At 43.9% G+C, this 27979-nt stretch overlaps 1 protein-coding gene across 7 annotated transcripts in view; it reads right to left on the bottom strand.

Moving 5' to 3' along the window:
• Window positions 1-27979, bottom strand: part of NECAB2 (N-terminal EF-hand calcium binding protein 2) — a 441556-nt gene that overhangs the window by 86195 nt on the left and 327382 nt on the right. For all 7 annotated transcript variants that reach the window (XR_009455239.1, XM_059713747.1, XM_059713748.1 and 4 more), the window contains one exon: window positions 3623-3679. Coding sequence is in view for 6 of the 7 variants with exons in the window: in XM_059713747.1 (XP_059569730.1) it covers window positions 3623-3679 (57 nt within the window). In the remaining variant the exon portion in view is untranslated. The remainder of the gene's footprint in view (window positions 1-3622; window positions 3680-27979) is intronic.

Genomic DNA, 27979 nt, shown 5'->3' on the forward strand with positions numbered 1-27979 from the left:
ACTTCATTTGAAGCAGTGCCACAAGGGAACCTTTATTTATTGGCTGCCCTCAGAAGCTTCTTTTAAAGAGGGACTTTCCAGCTTTGAACAGGAAGGGTGAGGGTTGCCCAGAATAAGTTAAGGCAGTGTGTTCTATTCTAGATAGGTCCTTTTGCCAACTAGCAGCAAGCCACTAGCACCCTGCCTTAACTTATTCACACTGCCTTAATTTATCCATCACTGGGTCAGCCTCAGATTCCCCTGAAATTTGGTGAGAGAGGAAAAATGATCCTCTCCTGGATTGTTCCTTCCTCTAGCTCTTTCTGGGTACCCCAATTACTCCTCACTATCATAAAATGCTCCAAAATTTTCATATCTTTGCCTTTATGACCCTCCTTCCCCCTACATCCACAATATCACAAATGCCAGGTAGAAGTGTGGCCAGGTAGCTCAGTGCTCAGGGAAACTGTGACACATGGGCAGTGGTGGCTCTTGGGTGCTAGTAACGTGGCCAGTTGGTGGCAGTGGCAGCTATTATTTCCCACCCTATAAGTTGATACCTGGAGCTGCTGACCTAGTTACCCAGCTTTAATTATATTACTGATGCCAGCACTTTTTCAGCCTTTAAATCTTCCAGAGTAATTTGAAGTTTCTAGCCAGTGCAAACTACAATGCTTGGATCTGAACACCTACTTTTTTCTGGAGTCTGGCTTGTTTGGCACTGAGAATTCAGTTCAGGTTCATCTTATTAGGAAGCAAATCTAATCTGCTCCTCAGCCAGAGGGTAACTAACAGCACTATTGGTATACTATCACCAGCACTGTTCTGAATAACGATGTGTTTTGCAAAGCAGTACCTAACAGAGCAGACAGTGTAAAATGCTTTTTTGTGACAAGGATACTTGTTCATGCTTAAAATAAAATTCATGCCAGCCTTTTTATTCACCATCTGCAAATTAGGAGCATTTATTTGTGTTATGGTAATGCCTCAGGTCCCAAATGGAAAACGGGCCTGGTTGTGTTACACTCTGAATAAGAGAGAAAGCCTTTCCCTGAAGTGGATGACACCAAGCTGGGGCTGTAGTCAATACGCTGAAGGATAGTACTAGGATTCAGAGTGAACTCAACAAATTGGAGGATTGGACCAAAAGAAATCTAATGAGGTTCCTTACAACAAGGATAAGGGCAAAGTCCTACACTTAGGATGGAAGAATCCCCCTGCACTGCTACAGGCTTGGGACCAACTGGTTAAGCAGAAGCTCTGTAGAAAAGGACCTGGGGGTTACAGTGGACAATGGGTTGGATATGAGTCAGCAGTGTGCCCTTGTTGCCAATCAGGCTAACAACATACATGGCTGCATTAGTAGGAATGTTGCCAGCAGATCAAAGGAAGTAATTATTCTCCTCTATTCTGCACTGGTGAGGCCACATCTGGAGTACTGTGTCCAGTTCTGGCCCTCCCACTTCAGAAAGGATGTGGACAAGTTGGAGAGACTCCAGTAGAGGGCAATGAAAATGGTTAGGGGGGCACTGACTTATGAGAGGCTGAGGGAAGTGGGCTTATTTAGTTTGCAAAAGAGAAGACCGAGGGGGGATTTGATTTAGATTTCATAGATTTCAGCCTTTAACTACCTGAAGCATAGGCAATGCATAGGGGAAGTATGGGTGGGCACGTACCCTCCTGAGATTGGCTGCTGCCAATGCTGCTGTTGGTGTCTTGCCATCCCCTGCCTCCCCTGCTACCAACACCGCCACGGTCGCCTGCGGGTCATCCCCGCTCAGCCCGCCCTTGCCACCACCATCACCGTGGCCGCCTTCAGGTGGTCCCCACTTGCCACTGCCATGCCTCCCGCTGCCAACACCACCACCACTGACTGCAGGTGGTTGCTGTGCCCCCCCAGCCTCAGGAGGCATGAGTCATTCATGACCTGAAGTGGGTTCCAAAGAGGCTGGAGCTAGACTGTTCTCAGTGGTGGCAGATGACAGAACAAGGAGCAATGGTCTCAAGTTGCAGAAATGAAAGTTTAGGTTGGATATTAAGAAAAAACTCTCCCCCTAGGAGGGTGGTGAAACACGGGAACAAGTTATCTGGAGAGATGGTGGAATCTCCATCCTTGGAGGTTTTTGAGGCCCAGCTCAACAAAGCCTTAGCTTCAATGATCTAGTTGGGGATAATCCTGCTTTGTGAGGGGGATTGGACTAGATGACCTTGTGAGGTCCCTTCCAATCCTAATATTCTATGATTCTATGAAAGATCTGTCCACTGGAGCTGCAGTGACATACAGGTTCATAAGAAACAAATGCCAAAGATGCCATGGGGAATATTTGTGAACACAGAACTTCGCATTTACAAGTGCAAAGCTCTTTCTCATGGTGCTTCTTGCTTCATTCAGTCAAGGAGCAGACACACTACTATGCCAGTTATGTGACCAGTCATGACTAATCTATGCAGTTCACATTATGTGTATTGAATGTTTATCATAAGTAACCCTTTGAGTTAAAAAAACAAAAAACAAAAACCCCCAAAGATATATCCACCAAAGGTATTTAAGTAACCAATACATCAGAAAATTTACCATCTATATTTTATTTGAGCAAATCTGGCATCTGCTGTTAATGTCAGGTTGGATATACACACAAAAACATCCTGGATAGTGACAAGCATAGATAGATGCACAGATTCTAGCCAGGGGGTATAGTTATTCCTCCAAGCTCACTTCCCTTTCTAAAGACAAAGTCTTCCTCTGTGCACTCTCTAAAGCCCAGACTGAATAGAAGCAGTTTGTGATAACAACATTGTGACAATAGCAGGAATGATTATCTTGCTACCTAAGCACACAAAACAACTTGCAAAAAAAATGTGTATTTTTCAAAATACTGTTGCACAGAGTCTTTATTGAGGGACTTTCATTCATGCTGTTGCTACAGATGAGACAAGTGCAAATCTCTATTCAGTTTGAGACTAGAAAAATATTAATTCCATCCAGTTGACTAAGGCAAAAGCAGCTCATTAAGCTCGTCAAAATAAAAATACACATGTTTAATAGTCATTTCCCAATGTAATTGCCAGATCATTTCAGGGACTCTAACTAATCTAGAGGGATCACATTTTATCCATGGAAGGAGACAGCTTCATTTACTTAACTTCTGAGTGCTATGGATATTGCACTGCTCATTAGAGAAAGTATTAACAAAAAGCTTCATTTGACAGAACTAATCTATCTGATGATTTCTGGAAATTGTTAATGTTTGCTCCAATGAGAAATCCTGAAAATAATGAGAAGCAGAATCTTGGTCTTCAAAACTCCTAATCATACAGTTGTTTGAAAAGAAAGCTCTGTCCATTTTCCTCCCTCTGAAAGGTTTCATGAGAAGTAACTCAGTTAACTGGAACTTTATCTTACTGGAGTGATATCATATGGATATCACATGGAATGATATCATAAGGCATAGTCAATATAAAAGTCTAGAGGAAGATGTTAACCTGATTTAAACAATAACAAGTTGACCTATATCAAAGCCACAGCCACAGCTTTAGCAAAGGCCAAGTGTGACGCATCAAATGTGTCAGGTATGCACCTGTATTTGCATATGCAAAAAAGACCTTGGTATTTGCAGGGTTGTGATTATTTGTATATACTCACTGTGCAAGCAGTGCTTTCGCTGTCTGACAGTCGCTGGTGCAGGTCAAACCAGAGAGTCTAAAAAAGCATAAAAAGAAACAGTATAATTTCAATGAACAAGGAACAAAGATCTGAAAAAGGTCCCTTTTATGATCTGAATGTATTACATCGAGTCAGGCCTAGTGTCTGATGTGGCTAATATGATGCCACATCTCTCCTATTTACAGTCTGGCCCCCGGACGTGAGCCCCTGCATAACAACTGTCCCTCTTCAGTAAGTGTGACTGGGATCAATATTTGGAGTCTTTCCCATTAGGAATCTGTAATCAGTGTACAGAGTAACAAGATACTCTTCTTAAAACCAAAGCACTATTTATTTTGACAGTAGGAATAAAAGAGAGGAGAAAAGGATTTTAAATCAACAGTTCATAGGCATATTGATCTTATCAATGGCCATACCATCACATTACGGGGACCTAGGCAGGCCTAGTTTCCTCAGGTATTCCCACAGGGTCATGCACATCAGTCTATAGTCTTTCTGAACAACTCCTGAACAGCTATTTTCCCTCTATGAAAGATGGTCCCTTTCTAAACTGCTGTCCTTTGGATCATTTGGTTCCCAGATGTTGTTTTGTCCTTATATTTTCTCTTAAGCCACTTCTCAGAATATACTCCATTCCATTCCTGTCTCCTTTCCTTACAACCTTGTTATTACACTAAATCAAGATATTCACACAGTAAATACTCAGTAAGTGGTTATAGAGCAGTTCCATGTCCCTCAGTCTCAACATCTGACACTGGTGGGATGCAATTAATTTAGCAATGTTTTGCATTAGTGGCATGATCAAACACATATCAAATAATTTAGTTTTGAATAGTAGGGCTGGAAGGAACTTCAGGAATGCATCTAATTCAGTCCCCTTGCTCAAGGCAGGATCACCAGACAAGTATTTATCTAACCTTATATTAAACTTTCAAGGATGGAGTTCCCACCACTTCCCTGGGTAATCTGTTCCAATGCTTTACCATTCTCATAGTAAGAAAAGTTTCCTAATCTCCAACCTAAATTTCCCTTGCTGCAATTTAAGCCTGTTACACCTTGTCCTGTCTCCCAAGGCCACAAAGAATAGTCTATTGCAGGAGTTTTCAACCTTTTAAAATAAGTGTTCCCCTAGCGGCCCCCTTTTTAGTAAGTGTACCCCAGGAGGGGAGGCAAGTGGCCAGATGCCAAGGGGGGGGGGGGGGAAGGCGAGCAGTCAGACGCGGAGAGGGGGCATGGCAAGCGCTGGAGTGTCTGACTGCTCACGGTCCTGCTCTCGCTCCGCCATGGTTCTGCTCCTGTGAGGCAGCAGGGCTGGGTGGTGGTGCTCCATCTGTGTACCCTCTGGGACCTTTCAAAATACCTCCAGGGGTATGCGTACCCCCAGATGACAACCCCTGATCTATTGCTATCCTTATCACCACACTTCAAGTATTTGAAAATTGTTATCAAATCCCCCTTCAACCTTTCCTAAATCATGTTTAGCAACATACTGATGAAAAGCAATCAGTTAAAAAATAACCACCCTTTTATCCCAGCCCATCCTTTCTGTGTCTTTAAAAAATAGTTGGATCTAGCAAATGGACACCTCCATCCATATGCAAAAGAAGCATGATGCTGGTTGCGGCAACGTACAGCTGGATGACAGCTACTCTACCAAAGTTCTACAATTGTGACAACCTCAGTGATTATGAGGAATTTCAGCCAACAGCAGCCATTCTGTTCTTGGCCTCTCTGCTGGGACTGACAACAAAATCTATAGCAGGGGCAATCCAATTTACCGGATCCCATGGGCTGGATATGGCCTGCAAGGCTTCTCACGAGCCAGATGACCCACCACTGGTATTGAGTTTGCAGCTTGTTGAAGGGGCTGCTGGATGCACTGCACTGGCATGGCTCCAGAACCAGTGGGATGGATGCTGCTGCTGCTCACCCCCTCCCATCCTCCTGCTGATGTGGTAATGGTACAAGGCTTGCTACCAATTTTTAGCCACCCAGCCCAACCATCAGAAGTAAATTTGCATATGCTATTTGCTCACAGTAGTAGCTGAACAAATTAATTTAACATATCTTGAAAGTCAAAGTTATGCAATTACTTTATTACCTTAATAGCATGAATACTAATAGTCTAGTTAATGTGTGTATGAGCAGTGGAACTCTTCTCGTGTCTTTTATCTATCACTTTCAACACCTAAGCTAATTTAACACTAAAAAAACATTTTCCTAGGCTCCCAAAGTGAGGCAGAGAAGGTGTTTCCTCAGCAACTTGCACAGAAGGCAGGAGCTCCAACAGACACAGAAAACAGAGTTATTTACTGGTGACAGCCACCCAACTTCACATGTTTCTCTTGAACCTGAAATGCCAATTCCTAATCAATTATGTTGAGACCAATCTCAAGCCTGCAAGTTGCAAACAACAGTATGTTATTTATTATGATGGGATTGAATTCTGAGCACATAACATATAGGGGCCTACCAAAATTGTGATTTTGCAGTTTTCATGGAAACTGTGATTTTGGGCAAGCTTTGCAAAAAAGCATGAGCTCCCTGGAAAAAAAAATTAGAGAAAATAAAGTGCTGGCTCCCACTGGAGAGCCATCAGTCCTTGTGGCTGCTGTAGCCCAGCTGTATACCCTGCTGGAAGGGGAGGTGGGGCTGCCAACACAGCAAGATTGGTGCCCACCAATTTTGCAGGAAGATGCCAGTGGCTGCATCCCACCACTGATTGTCGGTGAGAGCTGTCTATCATATGGCTCCACCCCTCTCCACCAATCAGTGGCAAGGGGTGCGGCCACTGGCATTTTCCTGTGAAATCGGCGGGCAGCTGCCTCAAGTTTAGAAGATCCTTAATAATACACCCTTAAAGGGTAGCAACAATTTACAACTGATATTCACTGTCTTCTCTAGGAGAGGAGAAAATAAGAACAAGAGTGGAGTGAGACTACAGGTGAACTAATGAGACAGACACATGAAGCTACTTAACATTGTTCACCCTTTTCCTTGGGCTCTGGAGTCTGCTTGCATTCCATTCTAGCTCTTTGTTCTCACATCCAAGGCCTCAAACAAACCTGGCGCCTCCCTTTAGCTCTCACTTTCTCCTGCTGTCCACCCCATCTGTATGTTCTTCCCATTTCCGTCTCCTTAGCACCCATATACATCACGTATTTTACCGTGCTACTCCCTAAGACCCTGACCCAGCAAGCACTCTTAATTTTGCTATTGTAAGTCATTCCATTACTTTCATTAAAACTAGCTGTGAGAGTAAAAGTTAAGCACATGCATAGGTGTTTGCAAGATTGGGAGACTAAGCTCAGAAAATATTCAGCTCCCTGCACTTTGAGTAGAAATTCATTTAAATCCTCTGCATTGTGACACTCTTCCAGGAATCTTTCGGACCTTGCCCTCTTCAAACATAGTCTCTGTACATACTCCCATAGCTTAACTGTTGCACTGAGTCTGGTCTTGCATTTGCTTTGTCCACTGTATCTATTTCAAGGCTAATCAAGTAGTTCACTAGGTCCTGCCTTTGGGATGCCAAAGATCTCCTTTCAAAATGGTATATGTATTCCTGAAGAGTCAGAAGATAACCCTTAAACACAGAGTATAATATGCTGCCATTGTGGGCTTCAGCCACTATACACGTAGGGGGATATCTCGCATCAGAAAAAGTGGAACAACCATTTCTATGACTGGCCAATTTACACTGGACCAACCTATCTCAGAAGTTTGCAATGCTCACAGTGGTGGCAAGTGGATTCAAGAGGGCACCATCCAGGTCTGGTGATAATCTTAAGATAAATGCAATTTAGCACTTAGTGCTGCAATTTTCCACACCAGTATCATCTCCTCACATGTGAGATATCTACTGATATGGAACCAGGCAGAGAGCCAACAACATCAGGTGTTCACCACAGGCTGCTACTTTGAGCAATGTACAATTTATACAACATTCAAATTGGGCCAGCCTCAATACACCCCCTTTCCAGCACCAGCCCTCCCACAAAACCCTGCATTAGGAACAACAAATCTTTTCCTGTAAATTCTCTCTCAACTGCATATTTAATTGGCATCTTAAGTTACAGATTTCTCATATGAGACACAGATGGGATCGTTGATAAGTCTGCAGAGTTCAAGCTCAACAGAGAGAAAATTGACTTGTTCCCCAACCCCGTACATAAACGACCTGGGACAAAAATGTTGAGATTCAAAAACACAGTCCCTACTGTTTGCCCACAGAGAAAGTGGGGAGCTTACTGCAGAGCATCAGGATATTTAAAACATTTGAATCAGAACTGAGTGCAATGTTATGAGTAATAACATGTTTCTGTATGGCATAGGGCTGAGTTACCTTTAGTTTGGGGTACTCTGTGAACAGGGCTATTGCCTTCCTTACAATTTTCTTATGCTAGTAGAACTGCCAGTTGTTTAAAAGCTGAAGGCCTAATAATGCCTGTGTAATGCTGTCCCAGGCCCCAGCAGGTTATGCAACTGGTATGTTTCTCAGTATGCACCTGGCATTTTTAACTTCTTCCTAGAAAGTTGAAGAGATTCTGAACGATATAACACAAACCAGGTTCTTAACTTGGGGACCACTGAAGGCCATTCTCAGTAACTAACTAAAAATGTTGTTTGCTCAACGGCAAAATTAATTTGGAGCTGCTTAAGTCCCCCTGAACAGATTTTTCAGGAAGTTAATTTGTTACCCATCCAGCTCTCCATGAGGGATTCAGGACATATGCCAAAGCAGCAGGAGCTGATCCAGAGCAGATGCAGTGTCATGGTTGCAAAACAGCAGCAGTATTTACCCCCTGGGCTCCAGAGCCATAGGAAACCTGATCAGTTGGTGAGCTTAGGGCTCACTGCATATACATGGCACAGCCAAAGTTGCAGGGGGAAGACACCCCTCTTGCCTTCACTACTGCAAAGCGGTCCTCCTTCCCATGGTGTCCTGCATACAATCCTTTCCCTCCTAAAGTATCTTTGCTGCACAAAACAACGTAACATAATCCCAAAGCAAACATACCAAACATGGAACATACTGAATAATGGACATGTGAATGGTGTTTGTAAAAGATGCTATTCATTTATAGCTCTTCTGCTTCTTATTTGGATAATGCCACTAATAATGCCACCAGGTGCTTTTGAAGAGTTTGAAGTCTTTTTAAATAAGGAACCCCATCTCCTTAGTATTGGAGGCTTATGAAAGGAAGGCAGGAAGGATTTATAGGCATGATTGTAGCAAGTCAATGTCATTCTTCATCACTCCAACCTTAAAGCCATCACTTAAGCAGCACTATCTTGGCAAGGAAATGAAAGAGAGAAATAGATAATAGGTGAATTGAGAGCAGGAGGGCTACTGTGCTTCAGCCAACTTTCTCTCTGTGTATCCATTTATATCCAAGCCATATTAAAATCACTGCCAACATTGCTCTGCTATGACCAGGAGTCATATTTTGGATATTGTAAGTGATGGGCGCCGGCAGAAGTCAGATGTCACAGAGTTCCGTTGCACATATACCTATCTCACTATGGCACTTAGGGGTAAGACCAAAGTCTGACATATGGTTTGCCAACAGCATAATCCTGGGCATCACACAAGCTTCCATACTGGTGCATTTTTTTTTTTTATGTGGAAGTGCCTGCGCAAACGCTGCCTCTGTGGGCAAACCTGACAACAATGCATACAATGATTTGATGCGCACATGTGATACTGCAAAGGTAAAGGTGATGGATGTTTCCAAACTTAAATCTTGCATTTAAGTTTTACCATAGTTGGCCCTCAGTGACACATTTTATAAATAAAAATACAAAAAAGATAGGTGCAATTGGGAAAGTGTGGCCTGGATTCCAAATTAAATGTTATTTCATCTTTCATTAATGCTTGATATATCCTTTTAAAAACACAAAATTGGGGGAGGAAAGTGTCACAACCCAATTAAGTAGTGCCTATGTCACAAGCAAGTGAAACCATTCAAAGCAGTTTTATTTTGCACTAGGTTAACTAAGGGTTAACAGAAATTCTTGCCAGTAACCGCCTTTTCGCTGTGCATGCCAACAAGAAATTTATTGCTGCGCCACTAACAGAGATAAAACTTTTGCCTTCTGTGCTTTACATAAATCATTATAACTGGTCAGAGTAATACAGGGAGTAGCCCTAAAATAACACCCTAGCGAAACCGCTATATAATTGGCGATTCTAATTAAATTTATGATGTGGTGAAAACCAATTGGCTATTATACAAATAAAACCCATTTTCACTTCTGTGAAGTCGGAGCAACTCCGTACACACCTTGGAGACCTCTGAACATATGTATCAGAGTAATTAGACAATTTAATCACTTGTCTAATTTCCCCGTCTCGACCCAATCTCAGACGTAAATCAACGACTGCCGGCCCGACCATTTCTGCCCGAACACCGAACACTTATGCAGACCGACCTGACGAACCCTGAGCTGTAACTGACCAAGTATCTCTGACCTCTGTCTTTCACCACCTTGACGGCGTGAGTAAACAATCTTGCTTTGCAACTGATAAACGTCCGCCTAATTAATTCTACTCCAAGCATCACAGGTACCCACCTGATGGCCTCTAAGGCTCCAGACACCCCCCCCCCCCCGCTGCAGTGCACAGCAGCGACAGAAAGCAGATTCAGACAAAGGAAAAATGCCTGTGCCAACTCAAGGGTGTCAAGTAGGGCTGCGCAAAGCTTCAGTAGTCGATTTGATTCAGAGGAGATTTGGCGGCCAAATCTCCAAATCTGAATTGAATCGGGAGACCCATTAAAAGGTCCAAATACAATTGGAAGCCTCTGAACTGATTCAGAGAGATTCAGCGCCGATTCGGTGATTCAGCCATAAACTAAACAGGCAGCAGTCCTTGACCATGCTGGACACAGCTGCCTCCAGCTGGTAAGTCTGTTGTGGTGGGTGGAGGGGGGAGGGAAGGACCCCACAGCAAGGAAGGGATTGGGACTGGGACAAGCTGCCCAGCTGGGGCAGGGGGCCGTGGAACTTGGGGAGGGGGGCTTCTGCCACTGCACGCTGCCACGTGTCACCAGTCCAGGAGGGCATGGGACCGGGCATGTGCCCCCAGGTCTGTGTGGGGTATGCTGGGCTAGGCTGTGCACCAGGAGGCTAGCCCCAGCCACAGCCCTGGCTCCGCCCACCCTGCAGAGCACAATGGAGTAGGGCCTATGTGGTGGCTGCAACCCAATCCAGGTGCACGCACCAGACCCCATGTTCTGCTGCTGCTCGCCCAGCCGGGGCAAAGCCGCAGCTTGTCCAGGAGGCACAGGGAGGCTGGAGCAGCTTCCGCTGCTGTGTGCTGCTTGCCTGAGGCAGCGCAGCAGCACCATCCTGCGCCTCCCCAACTCAGCTAGGTGAGCAGTGGGAGGGCATAGCCCCTGCTCCCAGCACCTTCCGCCTGGGGCGAGTTGCATCTGCATCATGCCCTCTTCCCCCACCTCCCCCCCAGCTGGGCAAGTGGCAGCAGGGCATAGTCCCTGCTCCCAGTGCTGCCATGCCTGCATCTCATGCCCCCACCCTGCTCCAGCTGGACAAGTGGCAGCAGGGCAGAGCCCCCACTCCCCACGCTGCCATGGCATATCCCACGCCCTCCCTGGACAAGCAGTGGCAGGGCAGAGCCCCTGCTCCCAGTGCCTTCCACTGCCCGTCCAGAGGGCAGCCTGGCTCAACCCGCCCCACGCAGATCGGGAGACACACACATGCTCCCATGCCCTCCTGAATCAGTGGCACGTGGCAGCATGCAGTGGCAGAAGCCTCCCTCCCTGACTGCCATGCCCCCTTGCCCCAACTGGGCAGCTTGTCCTAGCTCCAGCCTCAATCCCTCCCTCACTGTGGGGGTGTTGATCACCCCCTCCCCACATCCTTCCCCTCCCCACTCTTTCCACCACAACAGACTTGCCAGCTGGAGGCAGCTGTGTCCACCATGGTCGAGGACTGCTGCCTGTTTAGCCTATGGTCGAATCTCCAAATCAGCAATGAATCTTTGGATTTGAATCGGCTGAATTGAATTGGGACAGTGATTTGAACTGAATCGTTGTCCCTCCGAATCGGCCGAATCCGAATCGAATATTTGCCACATCACACAGGCCTAGCGTCAAGCTATTGAAGTGTTCTTGATTGACTGAATCCCAGACCAAGCCTAAAACTGGGTTCAATAACTTACCTTCCCAGCCACAAGGACACACATACAAAAACTAAGAAAGGAAAAGCTAAGGAAACTTCACCCATAAGACAACTGCCAGCTAACTAAAGTGTGCTGCAAACTAGAGTGTGTATTAAAAAGGAAGGACCTATAGGTATAGGTACAGGTACAGAGTTGAAGTTGGGTGGGAGGCAACAAGATGCATCAAGAATCTTTTCAAGAACACGCTGTGTTGGACAGAATTAGTACAAAATTGGTACAATAGATGAAAAAAGCATGTAGGGCAGTACAAATATACCTGGTACAATAGGGAAAAGAGGCATATAGAACTGTTGTTATTATGTTCATTCATTAGCTCAATGTGGTGAATAACACCAAATATTTTTTGGTAATGACTAATGATGCATGCGTGGCTCAATTAGGTTATAGTGGCACGATCAAGATAATGATTGGTTAAGAAAACATGCTTGGGAACACTTTTGTGATGCAGACACACTTATATCCTATAAAAAGGGTGGAATAAAATGTATGTTAGATTTATGTTTAATTCTGCACTATTCTTGCTGTCAGCCAGCCTGATCACCAAGTTGATAGTATGGTTATAGTTAAATTTATACTCACTGGGTAACTGTGTGTTTAGTCAAACTGCATTGTAGAAGCATCAGCACCCAGGCCTTCAGAAGCAAATCTAATAATTGGCATGCAGTTTACTGAATTTTAAGCAACAAGGACCATTACCATCACCTAGTCTGAACTTCTGTATAAGACAAGACCATAGAATTTCATCCAGTTGCTCCTGAACTGAGCTCAATAACCTGTGTTTCTCCAATGTATGCAGTCGTGGTATGGCTCATTCAAAAGATAGAGTTAGTTAGTTAAGTTAACTATAGTTAACTTAGTTAACCAGTAGTTAATCTTCTTAACAGTGGACCATGGGCTCCCCAGCCAATTAGGAAGAATGCATTTGCAGAGTTCAGAGGCATCCTGTGCCAGTCCTTCCAGATGGAAGGGAGCTGAGACAGTGGTGCCAAAAATGAGGCTTATTGAACGTGATGAAAGAGCAGAAGGGACATGAATAATAAACAAGCCTTCTCTCCACAAGCACTTTCCTGGTCCAACCAAAGGCACAAAAAAGGTAAAGATTAAAAGGTGACAAGAAGCATTGCATATGCAGGTACTGTATGATCAGTTTATCCAACTTCCTCTATTGCTTTCTTATTGATTAAACAGGAGTCAGCTGTGTTTTGGGGGAATAAAAGAAAAATTAAATAAAACTTTTGGTAGAATAAAATGACCTTGAGCCATTGGAAAATGACATTGTCTCCTTGACAACCAATTTTCTAAAAATATTGTCAAGATGATTACTTACAGAGCTGCCTTAAGTTGTTATGACAACAAGAGGGGAACTGTAAAATCCATTAAGGATATAAACACTACCTCCTTTTTAGAGTTTCCATTACACAAACCATGTCCTATTGATATCTGCCAGAAGCTCTAGGGGTCCTACCAGATCCCTACTCATTTCTGTAGATCAGATGTAAGGTTTCCTCAACTATTTTGTGCACCGATTCATGGCTTCATCACTTCAACCCACTCCATGACAGCTCTCTCTCTCAACCTTCTAACCTCCCTGAGGCATCTTCTGTGTGTTCTGATTGTCCAGTGGCCACAGGATGACAAATGGTTTGGACCTTCTGTCAATATTTAACCCATAGTTTTTCAGATGCTTTAAAACTTTATTTTACATACACATGCATTTAATGCCTTGTTGACACTCTGGGCTTTTCTCCATGGGAAATGGCCTGGAATAGCTATCCTGCACTTGTTCCCTATGTGGACATTTCCATATTAACTACCTCTCTCTACATGATCCTGTGTGCAGTCAGGAATGCAGGACTAAGAGATTTCTGGGGTCAGAGTCTATCCTTCTCCTATCACAGGCACCAGGTTAGCAAGATTATCCCTTTCATAAACAAACCAAGCTGCATCTTAAAACTATTTAATTTTTTCTTGCTACTACTCCTACTGGAAGGTTGTTCCCAAACTCACTACTCTGGTGTCTAGAAACATCTTTCTAATTTCTAGCCTAAACTTAGTCATGGTCAGTTTATACCCATTTTTCTTTGTGCCAAACTCAGTTGTATAGCTTAAATAGTTCTTCTCTTTTCCATGCCTTCCCTCTAACTTTTCTAACAGATGAACCCTCAGCTTAGATAAGAAGTTTGTCCATAAATGAATGACCCTGTACTTTGCACTACTGAACTGGAATGCAGCAAACTCATTCGGCACCCAGGGTGCAGGGGATATGCTGACCACTGTCAGAGAGGGGAGGGGTGAGGGACAGAAAGGGAAATTTTACCTGCTCAAGCTCGCTGCACAGGGAAGGCAGCTGCTACTGCTAGTGCTGCCACTGCTGTTGCCATTGCTGCTACAGCAGCAGAGGCAGTAGCAGCAGCATCCACCTTCCCTGTACAGAGAGCCCCAGCAGCAGCGGCAGAGACAGAGAGGGAGATGGAGGGAGAGTATCCAGAGGTCAAGGATCTGCCCCTAGGGCCCCATTCACTTTCCCCCACCCAAGATATGCTATTGGGCAAATGACTGTGCCTACCTGGAGAAACCCCCCTGGAGGGAGGGGAGTGGAGCACCATTCCATATGCGCCCTCCCCCCCCACTGCCCCAGATGCACTGATGGGTGCAGGGCCATGGCAAAGTCATGGGGGGGGAATACTGGCTTCCCCTCATAGATAGTATATGGGGCTGGTGCCCTGCTTGCCCCTTCTCACCTCCTGCCAATCACATTACTGCTACTGAATTTCATCAATTTCCTATTATACCAGACCTACTACTATTACTATGCTTAAGTTCACAGCCTGGATCATTTCATAATAACTTCCCCATGTAGACAAGGCTTAACTTCAAACTTCCCTTTTGTCAATGCTGCTCATGTAATTTTGGGTAATGCTAGTGTGACATAAGGGTTCTGTCTGAAAAGCAGGTCATAGGTGTTGACAGCTTTATGACTACAAACCTCTACAAAATGTTTCTGTTTATTTAAGTTTCTTTCAGTCACTGGGGTGGAAATATCAAGGTTAAGGAATTCTATACACTGCTTGTTTTCATTTTTTATAACAAGCCATGTTGGCACTTACACAGCAAGGCCCAGGTGTTCCACAGCTCATGGTATTTATTCCAGGTCATTGTTCTGCACAGACCTGTTCTGGACAAATTCCAAGGGATCACAAGGTCAGGGGGTCCCCAGAGTAACTAGCGGAAGGCAAGAGAAGTTGTTCCTAGTATAAACAAAGTTTGCCTTGAAAGTTATTTTAGAAAGATGCCTGGGACTGAACACAACCTTAAGTGTCTTCAATTTGAGACACTGTCCATTTGGGTCAGAAAAGGCAGAATGCATCAGAAGAAGTATGCATGAGCTCAGCTTCACCTTTTCAGAAAAAAATGACAGTCAAGGTCCTTCACAGTCTGGTGCACTTTATAAATAGAATTTGTTCTCCATAAGCAAAGTGAGAAACATTTAGATTCTCAGTTAGGAGACGTGCCTGGATGTTCCACTCTGTTATTCTTTAACTGAAATTTAAATGAACTGAAATTGAAATTTAACTGAAAAAGGAGAATTAAGAAAGTTCCAGCTAAAAGTTAACAGGCTAGAAATGGGATTTTCAACATTATTCTGGGTTTTGACACAATTCATATGTTCTGGAGCCTCCATTGCATGGTACAAATTCACGCAAACATGGTTCCTAATCTGAAACCATCAGGACATTGCTTTCCTCCCTCTGCTTTTTACCGGTGGGCTGTTGTAGGGTATTTTTGGTTTTGTTTTCACAGTGTGTTTTGCAGCTTTGGTGGGAGAGAGTTTGGGGTAGACAATTTTAGGACTTTTTAAATAAATGGTTGCTTGTAAACACCAGGGACTGGACTTGATGGTCTGAATAGGCTCTTTCTAGTCCTATTTTCCTATGAACAACTTATAATATAAATAGGCAATCAGGGCAAAGTTGGGAGAAGAAAAAGCAGCACAGACTCAACATGCCACATCCAAAGTCACACAACAGGTCAGAAGTTGAATGAGTAATAGAAATTCCACTTCTTAATTCCTAGTCTAATGCCTAATTCATCAGATTCAGAGTTTCATTTATACTAGGTGTTAATTTTCAAAGATAGGAATGAAGTTGCCCACAAAACTTCTTCAAGAACATTATTCTTTAATTACATTCAGCTTATTGGAAATACATTGCTCTGATAAGGTAATAATTAGCACACAGCTCAACAAACATAAGTCATTAGAGAGAGGTAATGAGAACAGTTAATGAAATGAACCAGGTAAAAACTCCTTTTTGACTATCCATTTGCATCTGTTACTGTGTTTTTTTGCAGCACTGTTTCTCCAATGGCTTGGGGCCTAAGTCAAAAGTTATAGTAGTATTTATAGTTTGATTGCTAAAAGATTGAAAATAAAGTTACATGCAGTAATTCAAAACCTGAGTACAGTAGGTCTGGAGGTAATATTGGAGGTAAAAACACAATTTGTTTTTAATATGGGTCTGTCACTCAGATGGATTAAAGGTATTATTAAAGTGGTATTTTGAGAAAGATAGTATCTAGTGGCTTAGAAGGTAAAGGGAACCAGTTTCAAAAAGGAGAATGGTGCTTTTTATGGAACTGGGTCAGAACTGCAGAGTGAAATCCCACAGGATCCTAGGACCACTCAAACCTCAGTACTCTCTATGCCAAGTGCAAGACACACTTCTTTTGCCCTTGCTGTCTCTCATAGATGCATACAGCAGGTAATACACAAAATGGAATGAATAGAAGGAATCACAGTGACAGACACTAATCATATTGCTTAATACTCTATACAGTACTAAGGTGCACAGATAAAATGGTTCATAGATTCATAGATGTTAGGGTCGGAAGGGACCTCAATAGATCATCGAGTCCGACCCCCTGCATAAGCAGGAAAGAGTGCTGGGTCTAGATGACCCCAGCTAGTTGCTCATCTAACCTCCTCTTGAAGACCCCCAGGGTAGGGGAGAGCACCACCTCCCTTGGGAGCCCGTTCCAGACCTTGGCCACTCGAACTGTGAAGAAGTTCTTCCTAATGTCCAATCTAAATCTGCTCTCTGCTAGCTTGTGGCCATTATTTCTTGTAACCCCCGGGGGTGCCTTGGTGAATAAATACTCACCAATTCCCTTCTGTGCCCCCGTGATGAACTTATAGGCAGCCACAAGGTCGCCTCTCAACCTTCTCTTGCGGAGGCTGAAAAGATCCAGTTTCTCTAGTCTCTCCTCGTAGGGCTTGGTCTGCAGGCCCTTAACCATACGAGTGGCCCTTCTCTGGACCCTCTCCAGGTTATCCGCATCCCTCTTAAATTGTGGCGCCCAGAATTGCACGCAGTACTCCAGCTGCGGTCTGACCAGCACCCGATAGAGGGGAAGTATCACCTCCTTGGACCTATTCGTCATGCATTTACTGATGCACGATAAAGTGCCATTGGCTTTTTTGATGGCTTCGTCACACTGCCGACTCATGTTCATCTTGGAGTCCACTAGGACTCCAAGATCCCTTTCCGCTTCTGTGATACTCAGCAGGTCATTCGCTAGGCTGTAGGTGTGCTGGACATAGGCTGTAGGTGTGCTGGACATAGGCTGTAGGTGTGCTGGACATGGTGTCAATCTGAATAGACAGGGAGAGCCACAATCAGAGTAAATGGATGCAGTTAGAGAGAAGGGCTGAAGGGATTCCTTTGGAGAGTTAATGCAATGAAAGCTGACAAGTAGGACAGCTCAATGCCGATTGAGTATGAAACAATAATGGGCTGTGTGTATTTCAAACAAACTACAAAACTTCAGAGATGTACTTTGTACTCTAGAGAATTGCTAGTGCTACTGTATCCCGGAGATACTTAGATTCTGGGGACCACTGCTGGGCAATAAGGCCATATTTCCTACTTTTATCTTTGTGGAATATCAGTGATTCTTATGGATCTTGACTAAGGACCACTTTGCTGTACTCAACAGTAAGTCTTATATAGGAATCAAGCATACGTTTTCCTCCAGCATCCTTATATTCCCCTCTCTGCCTGAGAGCGCCAAGTTGGAAAAAAAAAAATTCTTAGAACAGGGAGTTGGCAGTTTACATCTGAGTTTCATAGGCAATATGAAGCCAAGCCTCCCGTTCCCATGAGGACCTTCCACTTTGAGATGAAAAGCAATATTTAAGGGCTCAGAATTATTAGTTCTGACATGACTCCTCCATCCAGGAGCAAACAGCAGGTCTTCCTATTCTCTTTGTCCTACATAACAATGAATACATAAGGTGCGTCTACATGTTGCCCTATGGCAATGTTGTTACTGCACTGTGCTTTAGTACATCCTTTTGGCATTACTAAAGTATGGCACAGTAATTGCTTGTACTGTGCCATATGCATAGCGCATGGTTATATCGCTAAACATTTTAGCCACTTCCCCCACTGCTTCACCTGAAGTCTTTAGTTTCTCACATAAAGCTTTGCCTGGCAAAGAGCCTTACTTCAAGTTGCTTCATAAGGGCTCCTTTTTATACCAGCTCCTCCATCCAATGCACACAAGTACATACAAGCAATCTGAGAGTCCACGTGAGCCAAATTCTTTACGGATAATTTTCTTTATTAACAAAAATTGAGCCTCGCCAGACCTCCCCAAAAGCTCAATAAGCTTTAAACAGGCCCCAGAGATATCTAAAGGTCTATTACTATTGTTTTATTCAGAAGGTAAATAATGCTGGTAACTCTAAAGGATTTTTGGTTTGCATGTCATAAAAGAGTTAAAAGAAAAACTGTCCATTCAAACTGCCCTGGCCTATCCTAAAGTGATGTAATGTTAAGAAGTTTGAATCCAGGACATGTGCAGCAAAGGAAGGTTATGAAGGTTCGAGATCCAGTGAATTTTCCACGTCTAAGGAGGTACTGACCTTGTAACATATATTAAGCATGTGCAGTGAAGACCTGGTAACAGGAATTTTGGCACCAAAAAGGTGACCAACATCTTACGAGGCAAGATGAATAATGAGTAGACTAGAGTTTGAAGATTGATAAGTTTGTTTCAATGTGATAATTGACAGATGCATCAATTGGATGACTGGATGAGTGGCATGTGCTCTAGACATATGATTGGACTGATAATATGGTGTGATTTTGGGATATAAAAGGGGCCTGAGCTCCACTCTGGTGTGTGTCTGGTTCTGGGTGTGTGTGGGAGTTCTCATGTCTGAGGTGTGAATCTGGTGTAAGTTTGAGACTGTGAGAAATTAAGGGTGTTTTGTGAGTGCTTCATATCTGTGGTCTAATAAAATTTGAGTTGAGTTGGTCTAATAAAAGATATCAGATTTACCCAAAGAACCTTGTCTACCTGGTGTCTGTGGAATGCTTGGAGTTGTGTGTAGCCTGAGTGGAGCAAGGCTCCCCAGCGATCACTTTGGGATTCAGCCACAGACTAGGACCAGTGCCCATTGACCAACACCCATATGGTAAAGTGTCACCCATTCCCTTTGTAAAAGGAGGAAGAATACCCTGGAGAATGGAAAATCTTATGGGGAGGTGGGGGAATCCTCACAGTTCTCACTTAAAGCACAGGTCCTGAGACCCTGTGAGAGCTAAGCTGTCTGTGTATGTACATTGCAAAATTGCTTGGAGTACACAAACTGAACTTTTTCATTCTGTTCCCTCTCTCTCTCATTGTTTTCTTACTCACCATTGTATTATAATTTTTGTATATAACCATTGTTGGTGTGGTTGTCTGTTTATTATTAATACATTCTTGTGGTTTCTAGTTAAGTAATGAGTCTTTTTTATTTGTACTAGTAGCGCAAGAGCATTCCACTATAAGCGAACACCCTACTTAGAATTGCCAATCACCTTAAAAATCCTTTCCCTGAGCTGAATTTTAAGAGGAGTAATGTCCTCATTTGTTTAATTAAGTGTTCAGCATTTAACAAAACCATGTTTAAAAAATGATAGGTTGGTAACAGAGACAACAGGCTTGACTCCGATTTTAGTCATATGGCTGCCTATCTAATAATGGAGATGAAATATTGTGGATTAAGAGATTCTCTGCAATTCATTGTAAATTTTCCTTTTACATTAAAGAAGCAGTATTTGGCCCTTTTAGCAGTGTATAAGCCAGGGGTCAGCAATTATTTTGGGTAGAGAGCTGCTTACCGAATTTTGGCAAGCTGTTGAGGGCCGCATGGGTAGCACACCCCCCCCCCCCCGCGGACAGGTGCCACACCCCCTGGTTGCCATCTTGTGACTTGAAGTCCCACCCCCTAACCCCTGACCTTTGCCACCAGAAGTCCGTCCCCTTGCCCCTAGAAGTACTCCTTGCAGAAAGGAGTTTTGCCGTCTTGAAACCAGAAAAATACCAAATTATATTGTAAAAACTGAACACCTACAACATTAATTAATTTGATTTAAAAAATATTTTTGTCCTGACTTACCTGTGTTTTTCTGGTGTACATAGAGGTGACTGCACGATAGCTTAATATGAAGTCTTACTCTTGTACGTTGTAGGGGAGGTATAGGTTTGTGGGGGGTTGTGTGGGTATGTGGGTATGTTGGATATGGGGGAGGGTGTGGGTGTGTCCATGGGGGTGGATAGGTGTATGGGGGGTGGGGTGAGGGAGCATGTGGGTATGTGTGTGAATGTGTGGGATGCGGGTGGGTATGGAGTTTATGGGGTGCTGTGTAGGGGGAGGGTGGCTGGGGAATGTGAGGGTCTGCATGTATGGCAGTGTGATGGGGGGGGTGTGGATGCATGTGTATGGTGGAGCGTGTGTAGGACTCACCCTACAATCACACACACTTACACACACTGCCCCCCCCCACAGAAACTGCTCCTCCCTACACACACGCACACACCCCCCCCTGGGGTACCGGCGCAGCCCTGTACTCCCTGGTCCAGTGATGCAGCCAGGAGCCACACAGTGCTAGGGCAGGGCAGGGGCAGAAAGACAAGGAAATGGCTGGGGATGGGACAGGGCTGGGATGCTCGGTCCTGCTGCCAGCTTCCCCTGGGTCCTGTCATCTTTGAGAAGCAGCCAGGAGCAAATAAATATTAATGTACTCAATTTTTAGGGGCCCTGCGGGTCAGATAGAATGGCCTGGAGGGCTGGATGCAGCCCAGGGGCCACATTTTGCCCACTTCTGGTATAAGCCATGATACTTTATGCAATACAGTGTATAACATAATTTGGCCCAGAAACTTAACTTCTATCAGTGATTTCATTTTTAATTAAGGTTGGCCATGCAACCTAGATTGGGCTCCCTTGTGCATATGTAGTATTATGATATGGTCTTAATTATACACTCACAAAGGTTTTTTTCCAGAAAGCCTCTGACTCATTGAGTGAACAGGAAGGAAGGTGCTCTTTGAATGTATAACTCTCCAGTATTTCTTTTCATCCTCAGCATTCAATGTGTGGCTTCATTAATTATTTACTGCACACCCTCCAATCTGGTACGAGTACACAGGAGTGAGTTTTACCCTGAGAGACTTGGAGAAGTGCTTGATAACTTGGAAGGAAAAAAAAAAAAAAACAAACAAAAAAACCAATAAAACAGAATAAAAGACTTTCCAAAAGGCCTAAAAATAAGCTGCAAATGTGTTCCCCCAACTACCCCTTAGTTTAATCCCACTAAGGGCCTGATCAAAGGCCTACTGAAGTCAGCACAAAGTTTCTCCTTGGCTAGGGACAGACATTCAAAAAGCCCAAGCCTGAATTGATTCACACTTTAAACTGTTAAGCTTAAGATTAACCTGTAAACTAATTAATAACTGGCCAGACATTCTCTGTTAATTCAGGAAATGCAGCCACATGCCTGCAGTGGCTCAAGCTTGCCAGCCATTGCCAAAGGGGAGGAAAGAGACACCCTCCAAGGCTCCCACCCCTCACTGCTGGAGCAGAGGGGGCATGGCCAGCCACCAGTGTGGGTGTGGGTGGGTGGGCTGGGCAGCTGCTGCCAGACTGAGGAGTGGGGATGGGGAAAAAGTCTGTTCTCTGAAGCAAGCATGTATTGATTTTCATAGATTTCATACACATTAGGGCTGGAAGGGACCTAGTAAGATCATCAGGTCCAGCCCCCTGCCCAAGGGACAGGACGTCATCTGGGGTCAAAGGATCCTAAGATAAGCATCCAAATGTTTTTTAAAAGTGTCCAGAATAGGTGCTTGAACCACCTCTGGGGGGAGTCTGTTCCAGGCCTTGGGGGCTCGGACAGTAAAGAAGTTTTTCCTTATGTGCAGCCTAAAATGGTCTTGCAAGAGTTTGTGACTGTTGAACCTTGTCATCCCTTGGGGTGCCCGGTGGGCATTCCCCCAGATTCTGATGGATTTATAGGCTACCACCAAGTCACCCCTGAGCCTGTGCTTCTCCAGGCTGAAGAGTCTTATAGCTTGCAGCCTGTTCTCTTGCCCTCTGATCATGCTCGTGACTCTCCTCTGGACTCTTTCAATCTTCTCCATGTCCTTCTTGAATTGTGGAGCCCAGAACTGGATGCACACACACACACTGAACACAGCAATTTGCAAAGCATACAACAGGGAACTACCAAAAATCTTCGCCTAAGCTAAGATACAGTCCATTAAAACAGCATACACAGCTTAGTCTAACTTAAAATGTAAACCAGGAAGGCAAGAATTGGTTTTACTACACCCTGACCCTGCTCCAGCTAGAGAGGGGAGGGGAGGGGCCAGCCCAGCTCACTGGAGTAGAGCTCCGCCTAGCCCAGAGAGCATGCTGGGATGCTGGGGGAGCCTGATTTAAACTTAAAGCAGCAAGGGGTCTGGAACAGACATTGCATAAACCAGCTTGACCCAAATCAGTTAAGTCTGATGCTACATTCAACCAGGTTTATTTCAAACTGGTTTATATGCACTGAATGTCTCTTCTGTTACAGATTTAAACCAGTTTCTGATCACTAAAACCAGTTTATGTGTAATGTCTGTCCCTATCCCTTCAGTTCAAGGGGCTCTGGATCAGGTTTTACAGCACTATCCTCTATCTCCCCACCCCACCACAGATTCACTAAAATAGTCTGTTCTTATAAATGTTTTTCTATTTTCTCAAGCAGCCCATTCACAAGCATAATAAGAAAGGCAAAGTGTCAGAGAAATGGACAAGCCAAAGAAAGGAACCCTAGAGGGAAAACTGGCAGCTTAGGAAAACCAAATTCTCACGGGGAATGCAGCTCCTTTACAGACTTTCAAATATCAAACACATTAGTTTTTTCTTATTTTAAACTTTTCTTCTCCTGGTCCGTAAGAAAACCAGGGGTGTGTTGTGTTGTTAAAGTGACATACTGCTGTTTTTCCTCTCTTGAAAGCAAATTATGGATTTTTCATTTTCAGGCATGAGCACGTGGTGCTACAATCCCACTGGGGAAGCAGGCTTCTCTACAAACCTGTATTTTCCTACACTGCTTAGCACACAGCATGCAGGCGACTATCTTTTTGTGGCATTTTAATTAGCCATCTCCACTGTAACCACTGCAAAAAAAAAAATAAAAAAATAAAGACTTGTTTATTTGTGGTTACAAAGAACTCAACCTGTACTCAATATGCTGTACTAAAAGAAACGTAGCAGAACTCAATAGCCTGAGAGACTGCCATGAGACATCCTCCCTCTACAGCATGTCACCCCCACGGATATTCTAGAGAACACCAGAGTTTCCCCTTTACAGCAATAACTCTTTGGCTGTAAGCCTGCAAAGGAGACCTGGGAAATTAAATCTTGTACATTACCAGAAAATCATTAAACGAGGGTGTGATAGGCTAAGGAAGGAAGAATGCTTCAGAACCAAAAATCTCCTCTGTGAATGTTTTGTTTTCAACCCTCTTCCATTTACTCATTCAAAAGAGGGCTTGTACATCACATACCTAAGACAACTTCATGTGAGGGCAGTGCCTGTGCTCATGTGCCTTGATGCGCATAATTAAGAAAGCTCACCAAAAATTGAAGAAAGGAAAAAAATTATAATTTTAAAATTTTTGCAAAAAAGAAAAATCAGATTTTAGTTTGTTGTTTAAAAAAGAGGAACCTTTGAAAGAAAACAAAATTTTCCATGAAAATATAAGCTTTGGGAAAATGCCATTTTTCACTGAACATAACCATAACTTTTACAAATTGACCATTTGTAATTATGAATAGAACTGGCTGAATACAGAAGAGCAGTGCTTGTCAGATAATTAATATGATGACCAGATGCAGCAATGGAGATCACCTCTGGCACTTGAACTAGCAGGCCCCCTTTCCAGTGAAGAATTGGGACTGCTGCCACTGCTAGGGTTTTTTAGCTGTCACTGAAAACCTTGTCCAAATGCTATCAGTTATGCAAGGACTCTAACATAAGCATTCACTGCTACAAAAATCTAAGTGAGGCTATTGACACATGTCCCAGAGGCCAGCAAACCACTCTCAGGTGGTACCTAATATGACCAACCACAGTGCAATTCAGACAGAGAGACAGAATAAAATGGTGACTATCGCAAACTATTCTGGAAAGGATCAGGCTTAGACTTGACTTGGACTACATGGCATAAGGTAACAACTATGAAGTGAAAAGCAAACAGTTGTGAAATTCATATGTATAAGTGTCTTATCTGTATCACAGGATATTACTCTATCATTACAGTTGATGAGAATATGTGAGAATATGACTGTTTGGAATAGGTTTGGCTATTAATTTATAGAGACAGAACTTCTTCAGAAATGAAGAGGATGCTTCAGATGATCACTGGAATGATATGCTGCTGCACACATTTAAATACTGTAATTGCTTATGAGGAATACAGAAACTAAGACATTTGTGCTTCTCTCTTCTTGAAGAGCATGGCAGGTGTGTAAAGCTTGTCAAGGGAGTATAATCTTCCTGACTTATTCTATCACTATATTTATGCTCTCTTTTTCTTCTGCATTTAAATTGAGGTGGAAATTTCCAGTGTTAGCCTATTGCTTTTAAAGATCCCTACCCAGCTTAACTGTATTTCAGTCCAGAAGAAGGGACTTTTGATTAATTCCACCCCTTCTTTCTTCAAAGATCATGTCTGGATTTTAGGGTTCCATGACTATTTTAAATTACTATGTTTTTGGTAATAAACATTTTTGCAGTGATGCCAACTGTTTAAAGATACAATTTTACTTTTCATTCATTGGGTGGAAAAAGAAAACCTAACCAAGGAACTTTTCCTTAAGTGAAAGTTAAATGTCATTTCACTTCATACTCCTAAATATACATTGCTACCAACAATATGACAGAGGAATATGTTCCTTTACTCCCAATATCAATATTCCAGAACCTACTTTAGAATCCATATTGGCACAGGCAATTGGCAGGGATCTTTTGCTGCAGGGACCTTTACCCACCGTGGTACAGTGTCCGGGACTCACCTCATCAACTTCTATTCAGGATCCAGTGTCCACAACTTCTCTTGGCCTTGGCTAAATTCTTTGTGCACGCAAGCTGTTTGAATTTTCAAGCTGTTTGAATTTTTGGTTGCTATCTGGCTTTACTGGTAACAGACAGTACATCTTCTCTTGGCTTTCGGTTTAAACATAGCAGTTTTTAGGTTCCTGCAGAAATCTCTTTTAAAATACTCCCACGCACAATTACACTCATCTGTCATAGTGCTAATGAAACTCTCCCGGGTGAACACTCACAGAGCTACTACATTTGAAGCATACACATTAGGTTCACTTATTTTTTAGGTTTTCCAAAAGCGAACAGAGCACAGGCACTGTGTCTTACTCTGTGTCAAGAGATACCTTTGGGCTACAGATGTGCAGGTGTCACGGCGGGGTCCTGTAGGAGGGCTGTGATCTCCTTAAGGTCCCCTCTCCGTGCCAAGTTGGCCCAAGGGCACCCGCTATTTCTCGCCCGCCACATCTTTGATGTTTAAATCAGTTGGGAAGCTGCCTTATGCCCTCTCGGACACGTCTCTATGTTGATTCAGACCCCGTGGTTTCCCGGACTCCTCATGGGTCTTGTCCTGCAAATGGGTGCCTTGGGGCACCCTAGCCTTATGGGCTATGCATGGCTCCAACCACCCCTTATACCATGCCCCAAGCCTTGCAGTTGGAATAGACGTTGGTCTGTCTCTCTATCTGCACTCAGGCCCATTTCTCAGGTCTCTTCTGTACTGCTGCTCTTTTCTCGGGCCTTCTCAATATCACCGCCCCCTCCTGGGGCTCTGTGCCCAGTCTGGGCCTTCTCCGCAGTGCTGCCCCCTTCTCCGGGGCCTCCCACAGTGCTGCTCTCTCTCTGGGGCCTTCTCTAAGTGCTGCCCCCTTTCTGGGGCTTGCCACGCCCACACTGGGGCTTCTCAATAACACCCCTCTCTGGAGCTGGGGTCTATGTACCCCCTATGCTGCGCCCACACTGGCACTGGGGCTCCCACACCACTGTGGGTCCCTTTATGAGGCCTCCTCCAACCCCTAATAGCCTCACCCAAACCACCGGTGTAATAAATAACAACAAAGCAAACACAAGCCTCTTGGCTACAACTTAACTTAAGGCCGCCTGGCTAAAACCATGCTGCTCACACATCTTAGAGCTGCCTTCCTTACTCTGCTTGAGGAGTACCTGCGCTTCTCACATCTTAGCTCCAGGAACTCCTGCCCCTCTGGCTACTGGTAAGGAACTGGCAGCCTGGCCTCAGCCCCTGGGTCTTATGAGGGCCAGGCCCTGCCCCTTCCAGTCAGCTGACTTCCTGGTTGACCCGGGCAACCCCCAGCTGTGCTCATTATTCCCTGCCAGGGCTCTCTCCCTGGCAATTTCCGCCCTCCAGGAGCAGGGCACCTCAGTGCTCTGCGACAGCAGGCTTCCTGAGAAATGAGACCATGACTATTATTAGCACTCCCAGATTCACCAACAGATTTAGTATACTCTTTCCCTGAATTCCATCTTGTGCACATTCTGGCTTGCACAAATCTCTCCAGGAGCACACAACAGTACAGGGACTATGCAATAAAGGGTTCTGGGCCTCTCTCAATTTAAACTATTCAAATCCAAATCCCCTTGGCTACTTCAGAAGACAGATAAGCAAACATTTTTCTCTCTCTCCCCTTAGGTCTGTGTTTCGTATTTTATCTTTTCTCTCAAGTTTGAATGTGAAAGGGGAACTTTTGGGGCTACTTTGGAATTTTCCTATGTTGTTTCCCCTAGGGTTGGAGGTCAAATCCTTCTCAGTTTTTAAGTCTGTAATGCTTACCTTTACTCTGTAATTTTCAGCACACTTTAAAAAAAATGTAATTTATGAGGAGGTGCAAAGCCATCACACAGGAGATAAAGGAGGCTAACTGTGTTCTGGAGTTTAGTGTCCCTGGAAAACCAGTCAATGCTGAAGAGGCAGACAGATTTCTTAAAAGCCGATTTCCTCTTAAGACTCCCTCATCATAGAGATGTATAGGCAATTAGAGCAAGAGAGGACTAGAGGCATGCATGCCTAGAATTTCTAAAGACACAGGGGCTAAGTTGCCAACCAACCTTTGAGAAATAGCTATAGTCTGAGAGGCAAAACTGTACCAGCAGAAACAAGGGAGGTTGAAAAGCATCAAGCACTGATTCCTGGTGCTGATTAAAAAAAGAAAAAAACCACATAAGTTTATCAGTAGGGCAGAAGAGACAGAAAGTCAAACTCTGTGTTAGAGCCTGGGGTTATCAACAAAGGTCCAAAAACCCCAAGTCAGATGAGAGATTTGTTTGAATTTCCTAGCATGTAAAGTTTAGCTCTTCCCGGAAAAGTTACTAAGAAAAGCATTGCAGAGCTTTATGTTTGTTTTCTTCTCAAGAAACCACAGCAAATCTGCTCATATAACAAATAGAGAGGTGTTTTTTTTTTTTTATTTTGGCCTCATCTTGTGGTAGGAAATGTCCTTCTGGTATGAATGGCACTTTTTATTCCTAAGAGTTGTGATTATGTTATTTGAATGGTAGCTTTCATTTAGGACATTCAACAGAACATTTTGCAAACTTCCTAACCTGATTCATAGCAATGTAAGGTGTGACACAGAAATAAGGAGGACCTCTACTGAAGGCATGATATTCTCAAAGTTAGGCTGAAAGGATGTTCTGATGCATTGTTTTTGTACTGGATTTGCATTGGGTACAGGCGCACACAGTTCA

Source organism: Alligator mississippiensis, chromosome 10 (genome assembly GCF_030867095.1).
Source record: "Alligator mississippiensis isolate rAllMis1 chromosome 10, rAllMis1, whole genome shotgun sequence".
Lineage (NCBI taxonomy): Eukaryota > Metazoa > Chordata > Crocodylia > Alligatoridae > Alligator > Alligator mississippiensis.